Source organism: Phyllopteryx taeniolatus, chromosome 5 (assembly GCF_024500385.1).
Source record: "Phyllopteryx taeniolatus isolate TA_2022b chromosome 5, UOR_Ptae_1.2, whole genome shotgun sequence".
NCBI lineage: Eukaryota > Metazoa > Chordata > Actinopteri > Syngnathiformes > Syngnathidae > Phyllopteryx > Phyllopteryx taeniolatus.
In genome coordinates, this window is record NC_084506.1 from 31,188,338 (window position 1) to 31,210,793 (window position 22,456).

General features: G+C 43.3%; 1 protein-coding gene across 5 annotated transcripts in view; it reads left to right on the forward strand.

Annotated features, from left to right (window-relative positions):
* Positions 1 to 22,456, forward strand: part of LOC133478615 (zinc finger protein AEBP2-like) — a 47,569-nt gene that overhangs the window by 23,953 nt on the left and 1,160 nt on the right. For 2 of the 5 annotated variants that reach the window (XM_061774876.1, XM_061774880.1), the window contains exons 8-10: positions 6,318 to 6,431; positions 7,253 to 7,282; positions 9,598 to 10,369. In XM_061774876.1, coding sequence (XP_061630860.1) covers positions 6,318 to 6,431; positions 7,253 to 7,282; positions 9,598 to 9,688 — 235 coding nt within the window. In that variant the 3' untranslated portion in view covers positions 9,689 to 10,369. Of the gene's footprint in view, positions 1 to 6,317; positions 6,432 to 7,252; positions 7,283 to 9,597; positions 10,370 to 22,456 lie in introns of those variants that run through there. The other 3 variants (XM_061774878.1, XM_061774877.1, XM_061774879.1) reach the window with 3 other exon arrangements.

Consider the following 22,456-nt stretch of genomic DNA (forward strand, 5'->3'; position numbering starts at 1 on the left):
AGGTCCCCGTCTGTTATGTGGAGGTTTGCTTTGTACAAGGACACGAACTCAAGACCAAGCCAAACATTAATGGTGTGTCAAAAGGGGGCTGGTTCTTCTCATGGTCCTTCAGCTTCTTCTCTTTCTGGTCCCCCTGTCAATTGAAACGAGATACCATAGCACAATCAAATACTGGACTGGTTGAATAAAAAATGTAAAAAAACAGGGATCTTCATTTTAGCTCAAGTGCTGTAAAGTGGCGACATAACCCAAAATCACAGTATTATGAAAAACACTTATAGGCCATACATACAGTATAAAGCAATCAGATTAAAAAAAGGAAGTAAACTGTGTGTGCCTTCTTGTGCCGCATGATGACGTATTCTGTGCTCTGTTAAACTATATCACTGCATGGAATTCGTAACCTCGAAAATTTGGATGTTGGTACCGTCATGAACAGAGTATCCCCTGTATTCTTTGGCTGCAGTTGTTGCAGTATATACACAAATATTTAGACAATACACACAATAAAAAAACAATACATACAGTGGCCCCTCAATTAATTTTAGGATTATTTTTATTTATTTTTTTGTTCTTAATCCGTCCTGGTGGCGTCACCTTATCATGGTGGAGGGGTTTGTGTTTCCCACTGATCCTAGAAGCTAAGTTGTTGGGGGGGGGGGGGGGGACTTGTCCTGACCATTGTTTGTGCCTATGCACCAAATAGCAGTTCAGAGTACCCAACCTTTTTAGAGTCCCTGGAGGGATTGGTGGAGAGTGCCCCTGCTGGGGACTTCCTCGTTCTTCTAAGGGATTTCAATGCTCATGTGGGCAAATACAGTGAGACCTGGAAGGGGGTGATTGGGAGGAATGGCCCTCCAAAAAGAACCCGAGTGGTGTGCTGTTATTAGACTTCTGTGCTCATCATAGACTGTCAATAATGAACACCATGTTCAGACATAAGAGTGTCCAGGACACCGTAGGCCACAGTTCGGTGATCAACATTGTGGTCGTGTCTTCGGAATTGCGGCCGCATGCTGTGATGCAGACTGTATCAGTCTGTCATGGTAAAGGAGTTGAGCAGAAAGGCGAAGATCTCAATTTACCGATCGATTTACGTTTCTACCCTCACCTTTGGTCACAAGCTGTGGGTCATGACCGAAAGAACAAGATCACGGATACAACCAAGCTCGACGAAGTAGTTCTGAGCATCTCAGACAGAGTCGTTCGTGATTGCAGATTGTAATGGACATGTTGGTGAAGGTAACATGGGTGATGATGAAGTGATGGGTACATTTGGCATCCAGGAAAGCAATTTGGAGGGACAGGTGGTGGTAGACTTTTCAAAAAAGGATGGAAATGGCTGTAGTGAACACTTCCAGAAGAGGCAGAAACATAGGCTACAAGAGCGCAGGTAGCACGCTGGTGGATTACATCTTGTGTAAACTATGTAATCTGAAGGAGGTTACTGACTGTAAGGTAGTGGTAGGGGAGAGTGTGGAGAGACAGCATAGCATGGTGGTGTGTAAGATGACTCTGGTGGTGGGGAGGAAGATTAAGAAGACAAAGGCAAAAAAGAGAACCATGTGGTGGAAGCTGAGAAAGGAAGAGTGTTGTGTGGCTTTTCGAGAAGAGGTGTGACAGGCTCTCGGTGGACTGGGGGACCTTCCAAAAGACTGGTCCACTACAGCCAAGGTGATCACGCAGGTTAGGTACTTTGTGTATCTTCTGGTAGGAAAGTGGAGATAGAAACGTGGTGGTGGAACCTCAAAGTACAGGAAATCACACAAGAGATTAGCTAAGAAGTGGTGGGACACAGAGGAATGAGGAGAGGAGGAAGGAATTCATGGAGTTGCAATGTAGGGCAAAGGTAGAGGTGGCTAAGGCCAAACAAGAGGCCTGTGATGGTGTGTATGCCAGGTTGTACAGTAAAAAAGGAGAAAAAGATCTATACAGGTTGGCCAGACGAAGGGATAGAGATGGGAAGGATGTGCAGCAGGTTAGGGTGATGAAGGATAGAGATGGAAATATGTCGACTGGTGCCAGAAGTGTGCTAGATATATGGAAAGAATAATTTGAGGAGTTGATGAATGAGGAAAATGAAAGAGAAGGAAGAGTATAAGAGGCAAGTGTGGTGGATCAGGAAGTAGCAATGATCAGTAAGGGGTAAATTGGAAAGGGACTAAAGAGGATGAAAAATGTAAAGGCAGTTGGTCCTGATGACATACCTGTGAAGGTATCCAAGCATCTAGGAGAGGCGACTGGAATTTTTGACCAGGTTGTTCAGCAGAATTCTGGGGGGTGAGAAGATGCCTGAGAAATGGACGAAAATTGTGCAGAGCTGTGGGAACTGTAGCGGAATAGAGTTGATGAGCCACACAATGAGGTTAAAGGAAAGAGTAGTGGAGGCTAGACTCAGGACAGAAGTGAGATTTGCGAGCAGCAGTATGGTTTCATGCCTAGAAAGAGTACCACAGATGCGTTATTTGCCTTGAGGGTGTTGGAGAAGTACAAAGAAGGTCAGAAGGTGTTACATTGTGTCTTTGTAGATCTAGAGAAAGCGTATGACAGAGTACCCACCGAGGTACTGTGGTACTGCATGCAGAGGTCTGAAGTGGCAGAGAAGTTTGTTAGAATAGTACAGGATATGTACTGTATGAAGAGTGGTGAGGTGTGATGTAGGCGTGACAGGAGTTTACGTTGGAGGTGGGACTGCATCCGGGATCACCCCCTGTTTGCAATGGTGATCGATAGGCTGACAGATGAGGTTAGACTGGAATTCCCATGGACCATGACGTTCGCAAATGACATTGTGATCTGCAGTGAAAGCAGGTCGCAGATGGAGGAACAGTTAGTTAGGTGGGGGCATGCACTGGAAAGGAGAGAACTGAAGATTAGCAGAAGTAAGACTATATATATATGTGCATGAATGAGAGAGGTGGAGGGGTAAGAGAGAAGCTCCAGGGAGAAGAACTAGGGAGGGTGGAGGACTTTAGATAATTGGGGTCAACAGTCCAGAGCAATGATGAGTGTGGTAACTAAGTGAAGAAACTGGTCCAAGCAGGTTGGAAAAGGTGGAGGAAGGTGTCACGTGTGTTATGTGACAAAAGAGTCTCTGCTAGGATGAAGGGCAAAGTTTATAAGACAGTGGTGAGGCCAGCCGTGATGTACGGATTAGAGACAGTAAGACTAAAGAGACAACAGGAAGCAAAGCTGAGGGTGACACAAATGAAATGAGCTCATCAGAGGGACAGCCAAGGTTAGATGTTTTGGAGACAAAGTAAGCGAGAGCATACTATGATGGTTTGAACATGTCCAGAGGCGAGAGAGTGAGTATATTGGTAGGATTGTGAGGATGGAGCTGCCAGGCAAGAGAGCTGGAGGAAGACCAAAGAGCAGGTTGATCGATGGAGTGAGGGAAGACATGAGGGCAATTGGTGTTACAAAGGAGGATGCAGGAGTTAGGCTTACATGGATAAGGATGACATGCTGCGGCGACCCCTAACGGGACAAGCCAGAAGGAAAGGAAGATGATGATACAGCAGCACGCTGTAGCTGCCCAGCTAAACGACGTGCCAAGTGGCAGCCATGTTGGGGAGGTCACAGTTTCCATAGAAGGCAGTGCATGCACACTGAAATGAAGTCGCAACTTGCTCATTTCTCAACCGATTTTCATGAAGGTGTCGCCGTCGGCATGGAGCTCAAAATGGGCCTGTCGTATCCCCCAATACATAACTGTGAGAGTAATGGCAAAAAGCTGTGGTAATAGAAAACTCTTTCGCGGTCTCTTGTGGACCACTGGTAGCGCTGAAAAATATTGTGGCCCTCGCCATCATTTAAGTTGCCCATCCGTGCATCCTTGCATCTCCAAAACCATCACTTTTTCACGTTTCTTGAGTCGTTAACATTTCATCGTCAAAGACAGCAAATGTTTTTCAACACTTCAGATTGGTCAATCATTTGTACAAAATAAGACGAACACGTGGGGACCAATGTAACAATTTGTGCGAAGAAAAGAAAAAAAAGCAAAATTGACCAAATTTGGATATACTGTAGGTGGTTTTTGCCCGAAGCCAGCAGTATTAATTTTTTATGTCCCTTTCCTGAACTTTGTAAAACCTTTCGAATTTTTTTTACACTCTTCCTCCAGTGGCCTGAATGCACTGCATGTGAACTACCTTCACGCCATCTCACCAGACAGACTGATTAAGCATGTGAATAAGCGATTTGGCAGGGTGGGTGCCTGCTGTGTGTGTGTGTGTGTGTGTGTGTGTGTCTGTGTGCGTGTGTGCGCACGCGTTTGTGTGTCTGTCTGTCTCAGGGGGCTCCAGTGATGACGCACATAGTGACGAGGGGAATGCTGGGGGTGGAGACGAGGGTGGGCTAGGAGGGAGGGGGGAGGCACAGTGGACTTGCTAAGCTCTTTGTTTCAGTCTTCTGTAAACTGACTTGCCACGCCAAAGCTCGCACACTCCCTCCTTTCAAGGGGGCTGTGCTGACGTGGGTACAGTAAGGTGCAGCTGTGCACTGCAGCACATCATGTGCATGTGCGTGAGCTTGTTACTCTCCCCTTTACCTGTCTGTAAGATACAGTATGAAAGACTGACGCTGATTTCAAGCCACATATTAGTTGTCAATATAGTAGTTGAATGTACACATGTTCAGTAGTGTGAAAGTGTTTGCCCTTACTTGATTTTTTTTTTTTTTTTTTTTTTTGCATGTTTGTCACACTTAAATGTTTCCCATCATCAAACACATTTAATATTATTCAGCAACAACAAACACAAAATGCGTTTTTTTCATGGTCTTTATTAAGGGAGAAACAAATCCAAACCTACATGGTGCTGTGTGAAAGTGATTGCACCCCCCCCGTTAAAACATAACTGTGGTTTAAATTCTCTAGCAACACCCAGGCCTGATACTGCCACACCTGTTCTCAATCAAGAAATCATTTACATAGGACCTGCCTGACAAAGTAGACCAAAAATCCTCAATAGTTAGACATCTTGCTGAGATCTAAAGTAATTCAGCAACAGATGAGAAAGAAAGTAATTGAGATCTATCAGTGTGGAAAAGGCTATAAAGCCATTTCTAAAGCTTTAGGACTCCAGCAAACCACAGTGAGAGCCATTATCCACAAATGGCGAAAACATAGAACAGTTGTGAACCTTCCCAGGAGTGGCTGGCCGACCAAAATTACCCCAAGACCACAGCGACGACTCATCCAAGAGGTCGCAAAAGACCCCAACAATATCCAAAGAACTCCAGGCCTCACTTGCCTCAGTTAAGGTCAGTGTTCATGACTCCACCATAAGAAACAGACTGGCCAAAAATGGTCTGCATTGCAGTGTTCCAAGATGAAAACCATTGCTGTGCAAAAAGAACATTAAGGCTTGTCTCAATTTTTCCAGGAGATATCTTAATGATCCCCAAGACTTCTGGGGAAATACTCTGTTGTCTGACAAGACAAAAGTTGAACTTTTTGGAAGGTGTCTCCCCCATTACATCTGGCGTAAAAGTAACACCGCATTTCAGAAAAAGAACATCATACCAACAGTAAAATATGGTGGTGGTCGTGTGATGGTCTGGGGGTGTTTTGCCGTTTCAGGACCTGGAAGACTTAATGGAACCATGTATTCTGCTGTCCACCAAAAAATCAAGGAGAATGCCTGGCCATCTCTTCGTGACCTCAAGCTGAAACAATGATCCAAAACACATGCCAGCAAGTCCACCTCTGGATGCCTGAAGAAAAACAAAAATTAAGACTTTGGAGTGGCCTAGTCAAAGTCCTGACCTGAATCCTATTGAGATGCTGTGGCATGACAACAGCTGTTTCTGCTAAGGGTGGCCCAACCAGTTATTAGGTTTAGGGGGCAATCAATTTTTCACACAGGCCCATGTAGGTTTGGATTTTTTTTACTCCCTTAATAATAAAAACCTTCATTTAAAAACAGCATTTTGTGTTTACTTGGTATCTTTGAGTAATATTTAAATGTGTTTGATGATGGGAAATATTTAAGTGTGACAAACATACCAAAAAAAATAAGAAATGGGGAGGCAAATACTTTTTCACACTGCTGTAGACTTAACTAAGTATGAAGTTTCTTGTTTCTGTTTCTCAAATGTTCTTGTGTTGCTCTCCCAGTGCTTTTGTCAAAGCTGCGTTCTCTCATACAGAGAAGGTTGTTAACATGTGCCCGGGACTCAAAAGGCCCCTTTGTCCATTTCACTTATGCTGACCCATTCATTTTGACTGCCACGCCACCCCTTCTTTTCTTTACCTCTTCCTCATTACAGCTCATGGTCTGACTACATGTTCTCTGGATGTTTCCTTACAGTCTGCCTGACGTGTGGGTGAATGAAACGGACGAATCTCGGCTGAAGACGAAAGTGGTACACTTATCCCAGTTGCCGCAGGAAACCGCCATGCTACTGGACCCCAACATATACAGGTGAGAATCTGTGTGATGACCCTTCGTTCATGTGCATACTTAAACAGACAAGCTCCATTATTAGCCTGTCGATATGATAAAATGACTTAATGAGAGAGGCCTTAGCACAACTTTATCAAGGCTGCCACTGATGATGTATAATTATAATATCAAACAGTTATTTAAATATATTACAATCACTAGGTGATTACATGATTATATTTGTGTACAGCGCTGCAAGCCCCTCTACAAGGTAAGAGTACAGTTGAAAACTCAGTCAAAAACTGGTTTACATTTATATAAAAGACAGTAATTGAAAGTCACCCCTCAAAGAGAAAAATATTTTACCTAAAATATTGATAATTACTAAAGGATATACTGTATAGAAAGCAAGCACAAACAGTGGTAGATCCTAATTGGACAGGAAGGTGCAGTAGCTTCCGTCGCTACTACTGGACAGGTTTCATACTTGAATATAATTGTCACACCTCAATAACTTTATTTCACTACATTAAATCCACAAACAAATTAGGTTGTTAATTTCTAAGCACAAACATGTGTCAGTGAGACAATTAAGCCTACGTGGAACTTAAAGAACATTTGGAATGTTTTAGATTTTGTTTTGGCCCTAACTAAATCTAAACAGGCGCCATTAGAGGTCCACGTGTTGCATCATTGTAAATTGTCAACACTTGTTTTCCCACCATAACCTGGGGTAATGTTTTGTTTTTTGCAAGCCAGTTACTTAATACAACACAAACAATATATTTAGTGGTTATTACAGGATTCCATTCACCTTGTGTGCTTTGTCCTTAAAAAAAGTTATTTTAATGTCTTTCCAGGGCACTTCCACAGAAGAGACTAAAGCAGAGGTAACTCACACCAACTCAGCAGTATAGTCATATCTTATCAACCAATCATCGTGTTGGTATGTTCATACAATGTTTAACATATTTATGATACCACATACATTTCACTTACTGGGTTAAGAAATTCTTCCCTCACTCGTGAACAAGACCCCAAGATACTTGAACTCCTCCGCTTGGGGCAGGATTTCATCCCCGACCTGGAGAGGGCACGCCACCCTTTTCCGACTGAGGACCATGGGCTCAGATTTGGAGGTGCTGATTCTGATCCAAGCCGCTTCCCACTCTGCTGCGAACCGTTCCAGTGAGAGTTTGAGATCACGGCTTGATGAAGCCAACAGAACCACATCATCTGCAAATAGCAGAGATGCAATACTGAGGCCACCAAACCGGACCCCTCTACACCTCGGCTGCGCCTTGAAATTCTGTCCATAAAAGTTATGAACAGAATCGGTGACAAAGGGCAGCCTTGGCGGAGTCCAACCCTCACCGGAAACGAGTCTGACTTACCGCTGGATATGCGGACCAAACTCTGACTCCGTACAGGGACCGTATCAGGGGATTCGGTACCCGATAGTCCCGAAGCACCCCCCGCAGGACTCCCCGAGGGGACACGGTCGAATGCCTTCTCCAAAACACATGTAGACTGGTTGGGCGAACTCCCATGCACCCTCGAGGACCCTGCCGAGGGTGTAGAGCTGGTCCACTGTTCCACGGCCAGGACGAAAACCACACTGCTCCTCCTGAATCTGAGATTCAATTTCCCGACCGACCCTCCTCTCCAGCACCCCTGAATAGACCTTACCAGGGAGGCTGAGGAGTGTGATCCCCCTGTAGTTAGAACACACCCTCCGGTCCCCCTTCTTAAAAAGGGGGACCACCACTCCAGTCTGCCAATCCAGAGGCACTGTTCCCGATGTCCACGCGATGTTGCAGAGGCGTGTCAACCCGGGACAGTCCCACAACATCCAGTGCCTTTAGAAACTCCGGGCGAATCTCATCCACCCTTGCCACCGAGGAGCTTTTTAACCACCTTGGGGACCTCAACCCCAGAGATAGGAGAGCCCGCCTCAGAGAACCCAGACTCTGCTTCCTCATGGGAAGGCGTGTTGGTGGAATTGAGGAGGTCTTCGAAGTATTCTCCCCACCGACTCACAACGTCCCGAGTCAAGGTCAACAGCGCCCCATCCCCACAGGCGGATCGGTGCAGTGTCTGCAGTGATGCGGACTTAGTATTGGTCCGTTGTGGTAAAGAAGGAGCTAAGGCGAAGCTCTCAAGTTACCGGTCGATCTATGTTTCTACCCTCACCTATGGGTATCTTGGTATCTTGTTCCGAAATGAGTTTCCTCTGTAGGGTGTCCGGGCTCTCCCTTACAGAATAGGTGAAATGTTCGGTCATCCAGGAGGATCTCAGAGTAGATGAGGTGGCTGGGGCATCTGATTCGGATGCCTCCCGGACGCCTCCCTGGTGAGGTGTCCCGACCCCGGGGACGAACTAGGACACGCTGGAGAGACTACGTCTTTCGGCTGGCCTGGGAACTTATCGGGATCCCCCCGGAAGAGCTGGATGAAGTGGCTGGGGAGAGGGAAGTCTGGGCATCCCTGCTAAAGCTACTGCCCCCGCGACCCGACCTCAGATAAGCAGTAGAAAATGGATGGATGGGTTAAGAAATTTCATTTTAAAGACAATTAAAAAAGATAAATCAACCTGACTACTGCATAGTAATTACTACCATGTTGCACAAGCTACCCACTTCCAAGTATTCCATTTTTTTTAAAAAGTCAGTCAAAGTCATACGTTGGAGCTAGAATTTGTCTTTGTAACATGAACCGACAAATTCTTCACTCAATAAGCATTCCAAATGTAATTTGCTTGCTTTACTTGTGCTAGAAAATATTTTGCTGAACTTAATAGCAGTCATTAGTTAGTCGCAACCTTTTTCACTGCATCACTTACCCTCAAAGAAAATTGAATTAAATGGCACAAATTTAACATTATTCATTAGAAGAGCAGCATGGGCAGAAGAATCGGTCATGCACTTTGGTCATCAGTTATTTTTTAATGAATTTACAGCATTTGTTATGGAAGATTTTCGAGGCGTTTTGAAGTGCTCATTCCATGTTTTTTTGAAAATTCAACCAAGCTGGCAGCTACTTGCCACGTTGCTGCAGTTAAAATAATAATACATTTGATAATGATTCGAGCAGTTCAACACCAAATGCAGGAATGGAAATGATTTCTCATACATGGACTGTAAATCAAACAATCAACCAAAGTAGCTCATGTTTTTAATTGTGCTCATTTATTCCTCCCTAAAAGCATCTCTCACTCTCTCTCACATTTGGCTCAGCCTGTAAGGTGTCCTTTCTGGATTGGATTTTTAGTCCTTGGTGCCACAAGTTATTTCTAATTGGGATGAGACACTCGTCATCGCCGTTCTCTGGAATGGGACATGGAACAATTAAAACATTTGTCTTCATGAAGAACTCGGAATAATGCTGTCCCCCTGCGCCCCTTCCCCTCCTCAAAAAAAAAACAAAAAATCTGAAAATATCCCATCACCCAATGTTGTAACAAGTGTTATGTGGAACAAACATTTTTGGTGTTTTGTGTAAATTATATATGCAAATTTGTAACTTATTTTTATAACAAAAAACAAAATTGTCATGTTTGTGAATTTGTGTGAGCAATTTCAATGGAACCGTATTTACTGTGATAAGCTATTTGACGTCAGTAGTAGGGACGCTTGAAGTGTTTATATCGAATGTGAGGCAAGTCTTAAGCAGTATTAATATTACAATGTCAAAATGCAGTAATTTGGACTCACTATGTTAACCTGTGGGAAGTATATGCTGTACGTGTGTCACACAAGTAATAACTATGCTGATGATATTCTGGATGATCGACTTTATCAAAAACAAATTGTGCCTCACTTTTTTCACTCCCTCCTTTTACAGTATGCATTGTATATTATGCTACTTCTTACAATTCCGCTGTATAAGCACCCTGAAACCCTTTGAATCTAGTTTCTACTGTATGTTATCCTGTTTCACTGGAGTATTGTGTTTCTAATAAAACGAGTTCCATGACAGGTGTTGACAAATAGAGGTGGTTTTTACCAATGAGGGGGTGAAGTATGGAAGTGCCAGAAAGAAGCAATACTTCTATTGTGGTTTCAGTGAGTTCCTTCTGTTTACATAGGAGGGATTGGCTGCCTTATTTGGAATCCTCTAGCCAAAAAGCATTGGGAGCATGCTGTGGAGAAGCTAATGACTCAGCCAGCTTGCAGAACCCCCGTCGGCCTCAGTTGAAAACTGAGTTCAGGCAGAGGTCTGCTGTGCTGTTCTTTATTAGCTTGTCCCTTTGCCTGTTCCCGCATATGGACTTCATTGAACTTCAGCGCTATTGGAGTTGATAATGACACCTTCAAGTGTTCAGTTTTCAGCGAAGGTGGGCGGAGTTCTAAAAGTTTGCATCTAGTTTCACGTGGGTTTCTTGAGTCGACAGTGTGTGTAAGTGTTAATAAGGCACAATACAGTGTCCTGTGCATCGGGGGTACTCAAATACAAATCTTAAAAGGCCACACATTTTTCTTTTTTTTTTTTTTTTTAAATGAGTCAAAAGTTCAAGATACTTCATTCCACATACAATAATATTCAACACTAAATAAACATTTTGTTTAAAACAACAAAAATACAAGATAAAATGTCATTTCCATTTTTACAAATTAGAATAAATAGTTGCATAAAACAAAACATGCCCCCTGTTACTAATCTAAAACAAAAACTGCAAAGAAGTCAATATGTACTGTAGATCTACTATTCAGGAGCATCACACTTGTGTGGTTTTCTAGGAGAGGAAAAGTAATAACCAAATACAGATTGGTAAGTGAACCAACGATCAAATGAATCCACATCTTTATCTACCAAGAACACGTTTAAGTTGGAATCATTTACAAAGATAACACAGCACTTCCTGTGTAATGCTTTAATTCTGGAAGACAAAGCGCAACACAGCGGCGGAAGTAGCTGGTTTATTGATCGATACGCTGTAACTTTCAATAATTAATATTACGTAAACTACTCTAATAACGCATTCTGCTAACAAGGCGCTTGAAGTACACTACTCACCTTGTCATTAACACACGCGGCCGACCGAAACTGAAACGCGCTACATTCCACCAAATGAGTCGAACCAAGACTACTACTGCAGCCACTGTGACGTCACTGCCCGTACACAAGCCCACCTGAACTGGGCTGCTCACACGAATGAACACCAAAGTAATAAATGCTTAAGGCGTCTACAGTAAATTACACAGATGAATATATTTTCCCCAACAATGAATGACTTTGGGGCCTTTTCTATAGGCTGTCTGTGTATTGTTGGCATGGAGACAAGTCCTGGTGTATATATATATATATATATACACACGTGCTGACTCAGCCAAAACATATTTGAATGCTGAGTTGTGTTCAGCTCAATTTACAGGTACATTTGCAAGTCTGGAAAACTGTGAGTGGCACTTACAAATAGTATTCACAATTTCAGCTCATCCATTACCATGTGTGTGCGACAAAGTGGTATTCTCATCTGCATCAAGGTTTGTTATGCTTACGTGCTCATGATCATGCATATTGTCAGCTGTCATAAATCTTATTTAGTGTTCTACCCCACCGTTGTAAAATACTGTTCTTCATAAGTACTGAGAATCAGTGTTTTCTCAGCGGATCTTAAAAGGTTGAATTTTTGGTGTGTCGAGCTGATACGAACTCGAGTTGAAATTACTCTGACTTGCTATGAACCAGCAAACACGTTTACAGTATTAGTTATTTTTCAAAGGACCCGGCTACTCAGCCCATACTCTGTTCACACAATACAAACAATTCCATAATTTCATTCCTAATATTTCACGTTTTGACCATGACCTTGAACCTCGCTGTGCATTTTATTGCATTATATTCTTTAAAAAAACAACAATAAAAAACTCAATCTGCTAAGTCATAATCAAGACGATTATTTGCAGGATTTTGCAAATGAAACAAAAGCACATCGTTTCAGAGGCTTTTCCGTACTTCAGCTCAAGCGAACAGAAGGATCACTAAGAGGCGAGTGTTGTTTTTAGACTACGAGCACTCTCTCTGCCACCAAATCCTGATCATCATGATTGACAGGCGCGCTCCTTCCGGGATGGGAAGCGTAACGGGAAACACTTCCCGGCTGAACCTGAATGATTTCACTCCCTCTGCAAGCATAACCCTTTAGAGAATGCATTGCACTACCACAAGCCCAAAGGATGAATCCGATTCGAGGAATGATGGATCCGTTGCTCCTGTTGTTAAATGATTAAAACTTGGAAACCATCCACAACTTGGCTGACACTTGCTGCGGAATGATCTGTCCTAGTGTCTCACTGTGCACCAGATCCTGTATTACATTTTTTACAAAAGAATAATAGTGTTAAAGGAAAAAAAAAAAAGTCTAGCACATGTTGTGGTAGTTTGTGTTTTTCCTGTTGAATATATATAGATAGTATATAACTGTAAAAAGATCAACTGTATAAATCAAGATCAGAGTATGGCATACAGCAAATAATGCTAACCTGGTCTATTGGTGCTTCTGTAGTCTGTAAAAACCATGTAAAAAATCTGCTAGTTATGATTCAACAGTGTCATTTTTTTAATCACTGCCGCAATTTACTGCTGTTGTTTGCGTCTTGTGATTGAATATGTCATGTGTGACATGTAAATACATAACATGTAGAACAGTAGCTTTGCATGACTTGGTGCCTGTAAACTGCAATCCTTTTGATTTAGAATTTAGATTTAAATTAAATACGCTGATACTACATTTGGACTTTCAATGTTTTGTGTAAAACTCAATAGGTACTCCTGTTTACCTGCTGCAGTACATGTATTAGATTATTTTGTCTTCCCAATGCATCTAATCGACAAACTATTAGAATACAGTACACTATGATGCAGTACGATTCTACACTACTGCAAACAACAACCGCAATAATAAGCGTACTGTTAAATGAATACTTCTCAGGCAGAATGTTCTCTCATTCGATCTCATTCAATTAGAAAGGTATACCTTATGTTGTGGCCGGCCAGGTTATGGAGAACATGCACTGTCACTATTTCTTACAAATAGAAACCGTGAGATGCTTCTTCATTTTAATCAGTCTGATTGACTGTAAAGTCACATGAACATATCAGCTCTGATGCTTTGGGAGAGTAAGTTTGTAGAGATTATATAAATTGTCATTACAGCTGACCTGCAAGCAATGGGATGGCCTCTATTAATGAGTTCATGTCGCGCTCTGCTATTGTGTTTGCCCAAGACTCATTTCACGCGGCAGATTCTGTGCCACTCTGCTGGATGGCCCCTTGGCCATTTACTCAACAGGCTTTCCCTTTCCCTGTTTCGCCATCGCACTGTGCAGCTGAACAATAGCAGAAGCTTGTATTCATAGACAATAGCATTTCATCATATCCACATTCTGTCATCAACACTACATGGAAGAAGAAAGAGATACAAGAGCAACACTAAATGCGCTTGTGACTTTGTTTTTGACTCGCAATTCTATTCCATATTCAGAGATTATGTAAAACTACATACCGGTGCCTCGTTTATCCTCTGGTTTATGCGCTAATAAGAGATTGTCTGTTCGAATTAGATTCCGTACAGATGAGCACTTTGCAGCTGGTGATCATCGTATGTTAAAAAAATGTCCTATCCAAACATTTGTCCTGCTTTCTTGTATGTAAATTAGATCCTTGTTGTTCACTGTGTCAACTAAATGGATGTATTTACATTCTTAAGGCTCGTGTCAGGAGTGGAATATTTTGAGGCAGGATCGCTGATTTAAGGACCCTCTGCTACAATGCTCTTGATAGCTGGCCAGCATAAGTTTTGACAATGTGGCTTGGATCTGGCAGCTCGACAGGAGGATTCATGAGGGTCCAGGACGCCGAATGGGCCGATTGCAACACGCTGTGCGGTGATGACAGATTCAGACATACTTTCTTTTCTGTGCGTGTGTGTTCAGAACTCAGGCCCTCGTGAGCACCAATTAGAGAAGGCATATCAGCATCAGCTTCTCTTCTATCTTCAGTGAAAGAGTGCAAATGCATTGTGCCCTAAAACCTTTCTCCGAAGGACGAAGGTCACCACATCGGAATAATGTCGTGCTGCTTGTCTGTTTGACCACTTCCGTAGCCTTGTGCAGACTGAAACAGGCTTTAGTGCTTTACTACTGTCGCGTGCAACACATACTATAAGGCCCGCCACATTCTGTACGACACAGAAAAACACCAATGAAGTGGACCATTGTTAAAAAAAAATAATAATAATTACAGTTGGCGACTTCACCACAGGTCTGGTGGGTCTTGCTTACGTTGAAAACCCAGAAATGTTTTATTGTTCATTTCTTTTTGAAAGCTCATGCAGATTTCATTGGCTGTTACGTCAGCGACATTGCAATGCCGTTCTCACGCAATTCTGGTTGTGGGCTGCGGCTAAGAAGACTGAGCGACACTGAGGATCGACTTCTGGAGTTTTACCAATGTGATTGGTCAGTGTTAAGCTCACATCATTGTGAGGTATCAGCGGATAATTGTGGCTGTCTACTTGCTGTCAGAAGTGACCCCCCTCGCTCCCCCCTCCTTTCTCAGATGATTAAATGCACTTGTCCTTGAAATGTGATTGGCCTGTTGTACTTTGCTCATGGCCTCCAATTTTCGACACTTCAGCGGTTTCAAAGAATTGCTGCATGTTCTCTCTTCTCTGTGACGTCTTTTCCTCACATTCGCTTATCATTACTGTCTTGAAACATAATTTGGCTGGGATCCATTGTTTCTCCAATGCCATTTCCACAATAAAAAGATAATTGTGCCCCTCACTGCAGAGGGAATATGTTTGCTCTTTAACGACATAATTGACTCTTCATGTGCATTGTTTTTACAGCAATGTGTTTACATCGCAGACTGCGTTGTTATATTGCTGTCTACTATATGCCTAAATCACACAAAGATACTCGAGTAAATGTATACTTATTTCACAAAATGACATTCGTTCAAACTGTAATAATAAACAGATCTTGGTATGGTCTTTGTAAAGACGGAACTATTATATTGGATTGTGCATGTATATATAATGTTTGGCCAGTGTGTTTCCCCTGCCTGGAAGTCATTGAAAATGTGGTCGTTTGTCTCTCTGATGAATAAACTAATCCAAATGTCGAGTACTGAACAGGCATGAAATCACTGAGATATACAGTAAGATTTACAAAGTACAAGGTCTAATATTGTCAGGCAAATATCGTGCAATTGAAGCTGTTGGCCTGAGCTTGTTGGATCCAGCTGACTCACCAGGTTTGTGTTTGGCTGCCTGCTCAGGTCAGATTACCGAAGGTAGTGGTTGTTCTCTCTCCAGCTATAAACACACGCACGCACACACATGCATATGTCACACACACACAGACATGTCACGCTAACTCTGGCATGGATGCTCCCTCCTTCATCCATGTCTTTGAGTGGGCTCTCCCAAAGCCAGCTGCATTTCCAGATATGGAAAAGGACTTGTGGTCCAGATCCAGGGGTGTCTCTAGGTTTTATGGATAGGGGGACTTACGCCCCACGAGATGCACAGAATGTGAGCGAATGTAGCGCACAAGCACACAATTTCACAAACAAAGATTGAGAAACTGATCTTTCACCTTTTTGGACAGATTTTAAAACAAAATACTGGGTAAAAGTTCAAAGTCACTGTCATATTGGTAGTGTTATTTCTGCCTGTTTTTCATAAAATCCGCAAACAAAGCATGTTTACAGCATTAACCACAAAAAAGAAAAAAAATATGTACACATTGTTACAATGTTTGCAAAATTGTATGCAAAACATACACTTGTTGTGACAAAGTCAGCCAGTCCCATCATTTTCAATTCCCAACAAATTACAGGAAATAACTTCCCGTTGAGGAATTAACATTTGAATCGAAAACCAATAAGCAGCTGCAATCGCCAGCTATTTGGTGGGTGGAAGCATCAACAAATGCCATCTGTTTTTAAGGGTGGCAAATCAGTCTATCATTCTGTTGTGACGCAGATTCTGAAGTGTCTTTTTTGATTAACATTACTGCAAGGCTGTGAATTCTTCAAGTATCATTGAAACACATGTATTAATAACTGCTCAATATAGAGGCTAATGACATGGCTTTGGCTCACAACACAATAACTGTTTGCCTCAAAATACTTTTGGAGTCACATAACTTATATTTTGCCCGCATATGTGACTAAAATGGTAGGAGAAAAATGATACTCTATTACCTTTAAATTCAATAAGTAAAATTAAAATAGTCTTGAAAATATGTAGAACAGGTTCAATTTGCTATTATTTAGCTCTTGGCTCTCTCCACTTTCTAATCATGACTCTCATGAATAACATTTCAAGTTAAGTCTTATACGATGCTCCTTGACGGATATGTTTCACCTTTCATATGCATATTGAGTTCCATATCATTCCCAGACTGCATCATAAATGGCTTTATTCTGTGAAATCCTTTCGGCTCACATATCCAGTAGATGTCTCTCCCTTGTTACTCTCACAATAGTCATGATTCCTACAGTTCAATATGCAAGGAGGAGTCATTATTATTACTATTATCCACTGATGACAACTATGAAGCGAATGATGTATCTCCTGTTTCATGGCGTGAATTAATGCAGAATTCATGAAAGTAAGTCTTCATCACTGCTGGTAGAAACAGTTATTTCCGACCCCCAGCTAACAGCAGAAAGTCCCATGCTACTATTAACTAGCATGCCAATGGGGGTTTATCCCTGCTTATTCAGGACTCAAGATTAAAGAATCATTTAGGGCGCCTTAAGAACATTTTGGAGGGGCTGAAGCCCCGTCAAATAAGCCTAATGACACCACTGTCCAAATCGCTGTGTGAATGGATGGGCAGCAGCTGTGCTTGTCAGGATTAGCATCACAATATATCATGTAATAGTGGTTTAGCTTGGTCCTTAGCATAAGTGTCAGTTGTATGCTGCGAGCGATATTGTCCTTGACTTTACTCAGAGAAAGGGTCTCGGACTAGAACACATATCATACATGTTGCATCATTGTCTGCACAGGATTCATGTTGGTTAAGTGTCAACGTACAATTTCTGTCAGGAGGGAGCAACCGACGAGATTAAAGCTCCCCTTTACTAAAACATGGCATTTCTTGACTGCGACCAGTCCCCAGATGTAGGCTGTTCCAACATCGTGTCATAGCCGGCCAGGTTATGTAACCTTCACCTCACCACGAAATGCTGTGCATATATCAGCAATGGCTAAAGGCAGGATGACAAGCTGCCTCCCGCTCTCAGAGGGAGCACAGGAGAGAACTGACGATGATGGCTGAGCACAGAGTACCACGATGTGTCTTTGTGCTGCAAATGGGGGGCGTGCGGAGGGCCCTTCTTCTTTTGTAGCCTCCTGCCTCTCAGGGCTCCTTTGGCCTGTGTATAATTGATGAGTAGAGTGAATAAGAGATGCATTTTTGACTGTCAGCCAGCGTGATGTGGACAGACACAGCTCAAGATTTGCTCTCCTCATCTGGCTGATGATGACAATGATGAGGATGAGGTCTGTGTTTCTTCCCTGTACTCTTCATCAACTATATCGTCAATGCTCTACATCTCGAGATGGCAACAGGCTTGTGCTACAAATGAAGAGGCAAAGGGAAGGTTGTGATGAGAGGCAGGGTCAGTGCTTCAGTTAAAGTCAAACTCCTTCAGCTTGGAGTGACGTGGGAAAACCTTCGTCATTCACATCAGCTGGGAGACAAGCAGAGTTGTTCTGAATTGGAAATGTATTTTTCCAAAATAGAAATAATCAGAAAGAGCTAGAATGTGGGCTATCTTTACATAATTTATGTGGATGTTCACATCTGCCACACAGTTCTGAGGACCCAGGTTCAAATCCGGCCTCGCCATGTTCTCCCCGCACCTGCGTGGGTTTTCTCCGGGTACTCCGGTTTCCTCCCACATCCCAAAAACATGCGCAGTAGGTTGATTGAAGACTCTAAATTGCCCGTAGGTGTGACTGTTAGTGCAAATGGTTGTTTGTTTCTATGTGCCCTGCGATTGGCTGGCGACCAGTTCAGGGTGTACCCCGCCTCTCGCCCGAAGATAGCTGCGATATGCTCGAGCACGCGCGCGATCCTAGTGAGGAGAAGCGGTACGGGAAATGAATCAATGAATATTTGATTAGTCGATCGAATAATTGACAGAATAATCAATTTTAAAAATAGTGACAGCTCAAGAGTCATTCATTCAGTTCATCTCCCCAAAAATTCTTGCACTTTCTGAACTCCCCTCAAGCTTACACTGCACACGCAGCTAGAGGTACGTCATTCATTGTCTTTTATCATCATATTTTTTCGACTATCCTTGAACCTTTTGAACTTTTACTGTCCTCACTAAAGTTAAGCCTTCATACCTTAACACCACGGAGCTGTTTTAAATCAGGCTTCAAAGATGTTTCTATGGTCTAAACACATAAAGTTCACCCATATGTCTCCATCTGCCTGTTTTACAATGAAAAGGAGGCAAGTTATGGGAACCCGTTGGCTGTGGATAGCGGTTAGTGCTCCCATTGAGAAAGAAACTCTGCCCTTTACTCAACCACTGGAACTCAGTGACTGACATTTCTGCTAATGCCATCACATGAGCCGTGCCATTTTCGTAAAGACATGGACGACTGCCACCATGTGCTTCTACCACTGAGACCACACAGGAAATTGCACGTCTGTTTGTGTTTTCCACCGAAAGCCTGCAGAGGTAGAGTCATGCATGCCCATCTATGGAGGTGCACTGCCTCCTGAAATTGGTCATCTCGTGTGCCCCATGTTGCTGTGGCAGTGCATCCCGGGGGACATTGCTTTTGTAGATTCATATGAGTTTCGTTGATGGCTAACGCTGGACTGAGACCAAAAAGCTTTCTAATCATTTGCCTTGTTTCCCAGTGTACAATTTCCATTCTGTGTAGTTCGGATGACCGTAGTTACGCGACATAAATACTGTGACATCATACCAAAGAGACATGTAAGCTACCAATAAATTCAATAAGGGGCATCATAATATTGGAAAGTGTTGTGTGCTGCCATTATTCTTAACTTGCAAAGCGAACCTGCTTTTAATCATCATCATCATCAACGAGTCTTTAGCCTCCGCCCTGTCATTCGTTTACCAATCCTACCACTGCACAGCTACAGTTGTTTTTATACGGAGAAAATGGTGGAGTACCAACCAGTCAAGTAGCCTGCATATGAGGAAGGCAACGACACTCTCACTATCTAATGTGCTATTGCATTTCAAGTTGTCTTTCTATTAGATGTGTATCATCAATATCAACGCTTTACAAGTGATATTTAACTTTAGCTGGTGCAGCAACAAGCAAGCGACAGTATTTCTCATAGTGGCCACATCTTGCTTGGCCGTATTTGTAAATTATTCGGGACGATGAAAGAAAGCACCATACGCCAATAACGCCTAGTTGGCATTTTGGAAATTAAGAATTTGACAAATTACGAAATGATGGCAGTGTGCTGCAATTAGAAGAAGCATTGGCAGTGCAGTTGTACTCAATGCTGCCTTTCCGTGTAGCAAGCACGGGTTCTGTTACCGGCCCCAACACATAAATTTCCACTGTCAGTTCAGAGCCTGGAATGGAAAACCGGAAAATTGAATTCAAAACACGGCACGCCCAGAAGGAAAAGAACGGTTCTCTCTGTATTAAGTATAAATATTGAATGATACAACCCTGCTACGAGCTTATAAAATAAAATTCATCCATCCGTCCATTTTCTGTACCGCTTCTCCTCACTAGGGTTGCGGGAGTGCTGGATCTAGGGACGTGGAATGTCACCTCTCTGGCAGGGAAGGAGCCCGAGCTGGTGTGCGAGGTCGAGAAGTTCCCACTAGATATAGTCGGGCTCGTCTCCACACACTGGTACCAGTCCTCTTGAGAGGGGTTGGACTCTCTTCCACTCTGGAGTTGCCCACGGTGAGCGGCGCCGAGCAGGTGTGGGTATACTTATTGCCCTCCGACTCGCCGCCTGTACGCTAGGGTTCACCCCGGTGGACGGGAGGGTAGTCTCCCTCCGCCTTCGGGTGGGGGGACGGGTCCTGACTGTTGTTTCTGCCTACGCGCCAAACAGCAGTTCAGAGTACCCAACCTTTTTGGAGTCCTTGGAAGGGGTGCTGGAGAGCGCTCCCGCTGTGGACTCCATCGTTCTGCTGGGGGACTTCAATGCTCACGTGGGCAATGGCAGTGAGAACTGAGGAACGGCCCCCTCCCCCGATCAGAACCCGAGCGGTGTACTGTTATTGGACTTCTGTGCTCATCACGGATTGTCCATAACGAACACCATGTTCAAGCATAAGGGTGTCCACACGTGCACTTGGCACCAGGACACCCTAGGTCGCAGTTCGATGATCGACTTTGCGGTCGTGTCATCGGACTTGCGACCGCATGTCTTGGACACTCGGGTGAAGAGAAAGCTGTCAACTGATCACCACCTGGTGGTGAGTTGGCTCTGATGGTGGGGGAAGATGCCGGTCCGACCTGGCGGGCCCGAACATATTGTGAGGGTCTGCTGGGAACGTCTGGCGGAATCCCCTGTCAGAAGGAGTTTCAACTCCCACCGCCGACAGAACTTTGCTCATATTCCGGGGGAGGCAGGGGACATCGAGTCCGAGTGGACCATGTTCCGCGCCTCTATTGCCACTATCTAATTTTTTTTTTTTAGCCCTCCAAGTGCTACCATCATGACCAACATTAACATACAGTAATGTAGTGGACCTAAGAGTTTGTCAAAAACAAGGCGTTGGTTTTATTCCTAAAAAGTAAATTTATTGTATGCCACTGTAACATTATGCACAGTTTGAACATTAACACTGCATTTAAATTTCGGAAAATACAAAAAAAAAAGCACACACAATGTATTGTACAAAAGAATGTAATACAACTGAACTGTACAGAGGCAGTGATTCTTTCACGTACCACTTGAGAGAACCTGAGCACCACTAGTGGTACTCGTACCACGCTTAGAGAATGACGGATATAGGCAATGAACAAACATTTTTCGGGGAGGCATCAATTATTCTCAGCTTTTCTTTTTGGGGGGCGGGTGGGATAGGGGCCTGAAATAATGATCTCATCTTAATTGCTCACAAATATACTTACTCAGTGTATAATCTGAGCCTGTTTAGTTGAAGACGGAGCTATTAGTCCTTCGTGTGCTCTGTCATCAGGTGGATAAACAGCTTTATTGGACTTTCTGCCACCTAGTGGAAGAGCATTTAATTGTTCTGCCTGTCACATGCGTTGCTGGCATAGATCGATGAACAAATGTATATTATTTGTCGTGAATAAATGATTTTCGGACCAAGGGCACACTAATGTGCCGCAACACAGTAGTTGGGAATAACTTTTCGAAACATCTCTCTGTATCGTAAAAACGAGGTCTTAAGTGAGTGCACCGTTGTGCCGCCTTGCTTGTTTATTTGACATTTTCGTCAATACTGCCCCAGGTATGTGGAAACATACAATGACTGTTAGTGGCTGTTCGGTCTCTGCGCAGTTTGGACAATGTAGTGGTCTGACGTGAGTGTAAAAGGAGCTGCTGCCTCAGGTCTTTGGGGGAAGGTGTGATCTGGACATGCAGCAGGCGAGCTGTACAACCAGGAGAGCTCTTGCCTTCAACTAAGTCCAGCGTTTTCCTCCTGATGGCTCCCAGATGTTCTCAGACACACGCACTCGGCCCACTTTTTCTGGCGCTCCTCACGTCCTTCCTTCCAATTTTTCCTCTTCTCACAATGTTCACTTCACCTTGTCTGGTCGTTATCACCCGCCCTCTAATAAACAGCCATTTTTCACGTGCTCCTCCTTCCCTACATCCTGTCTCAGCTCCTTTTTCTCGCCCTTAATCACTTGTCATCTGTTCAGGATGATTCTTCAGCTGTATTTGATCACACAGCCAACAGTGTCTAACAACAAATAAACTCCCCATGCAACATTCATGTCATTCTATTGCGCTCCAGTGCGTCTTTGCTACACAGTATTCAGTAGTTTCACCCCATTGTGCAGCAGCGCTAAAACACCATTTTCAGGTGTAAAAATA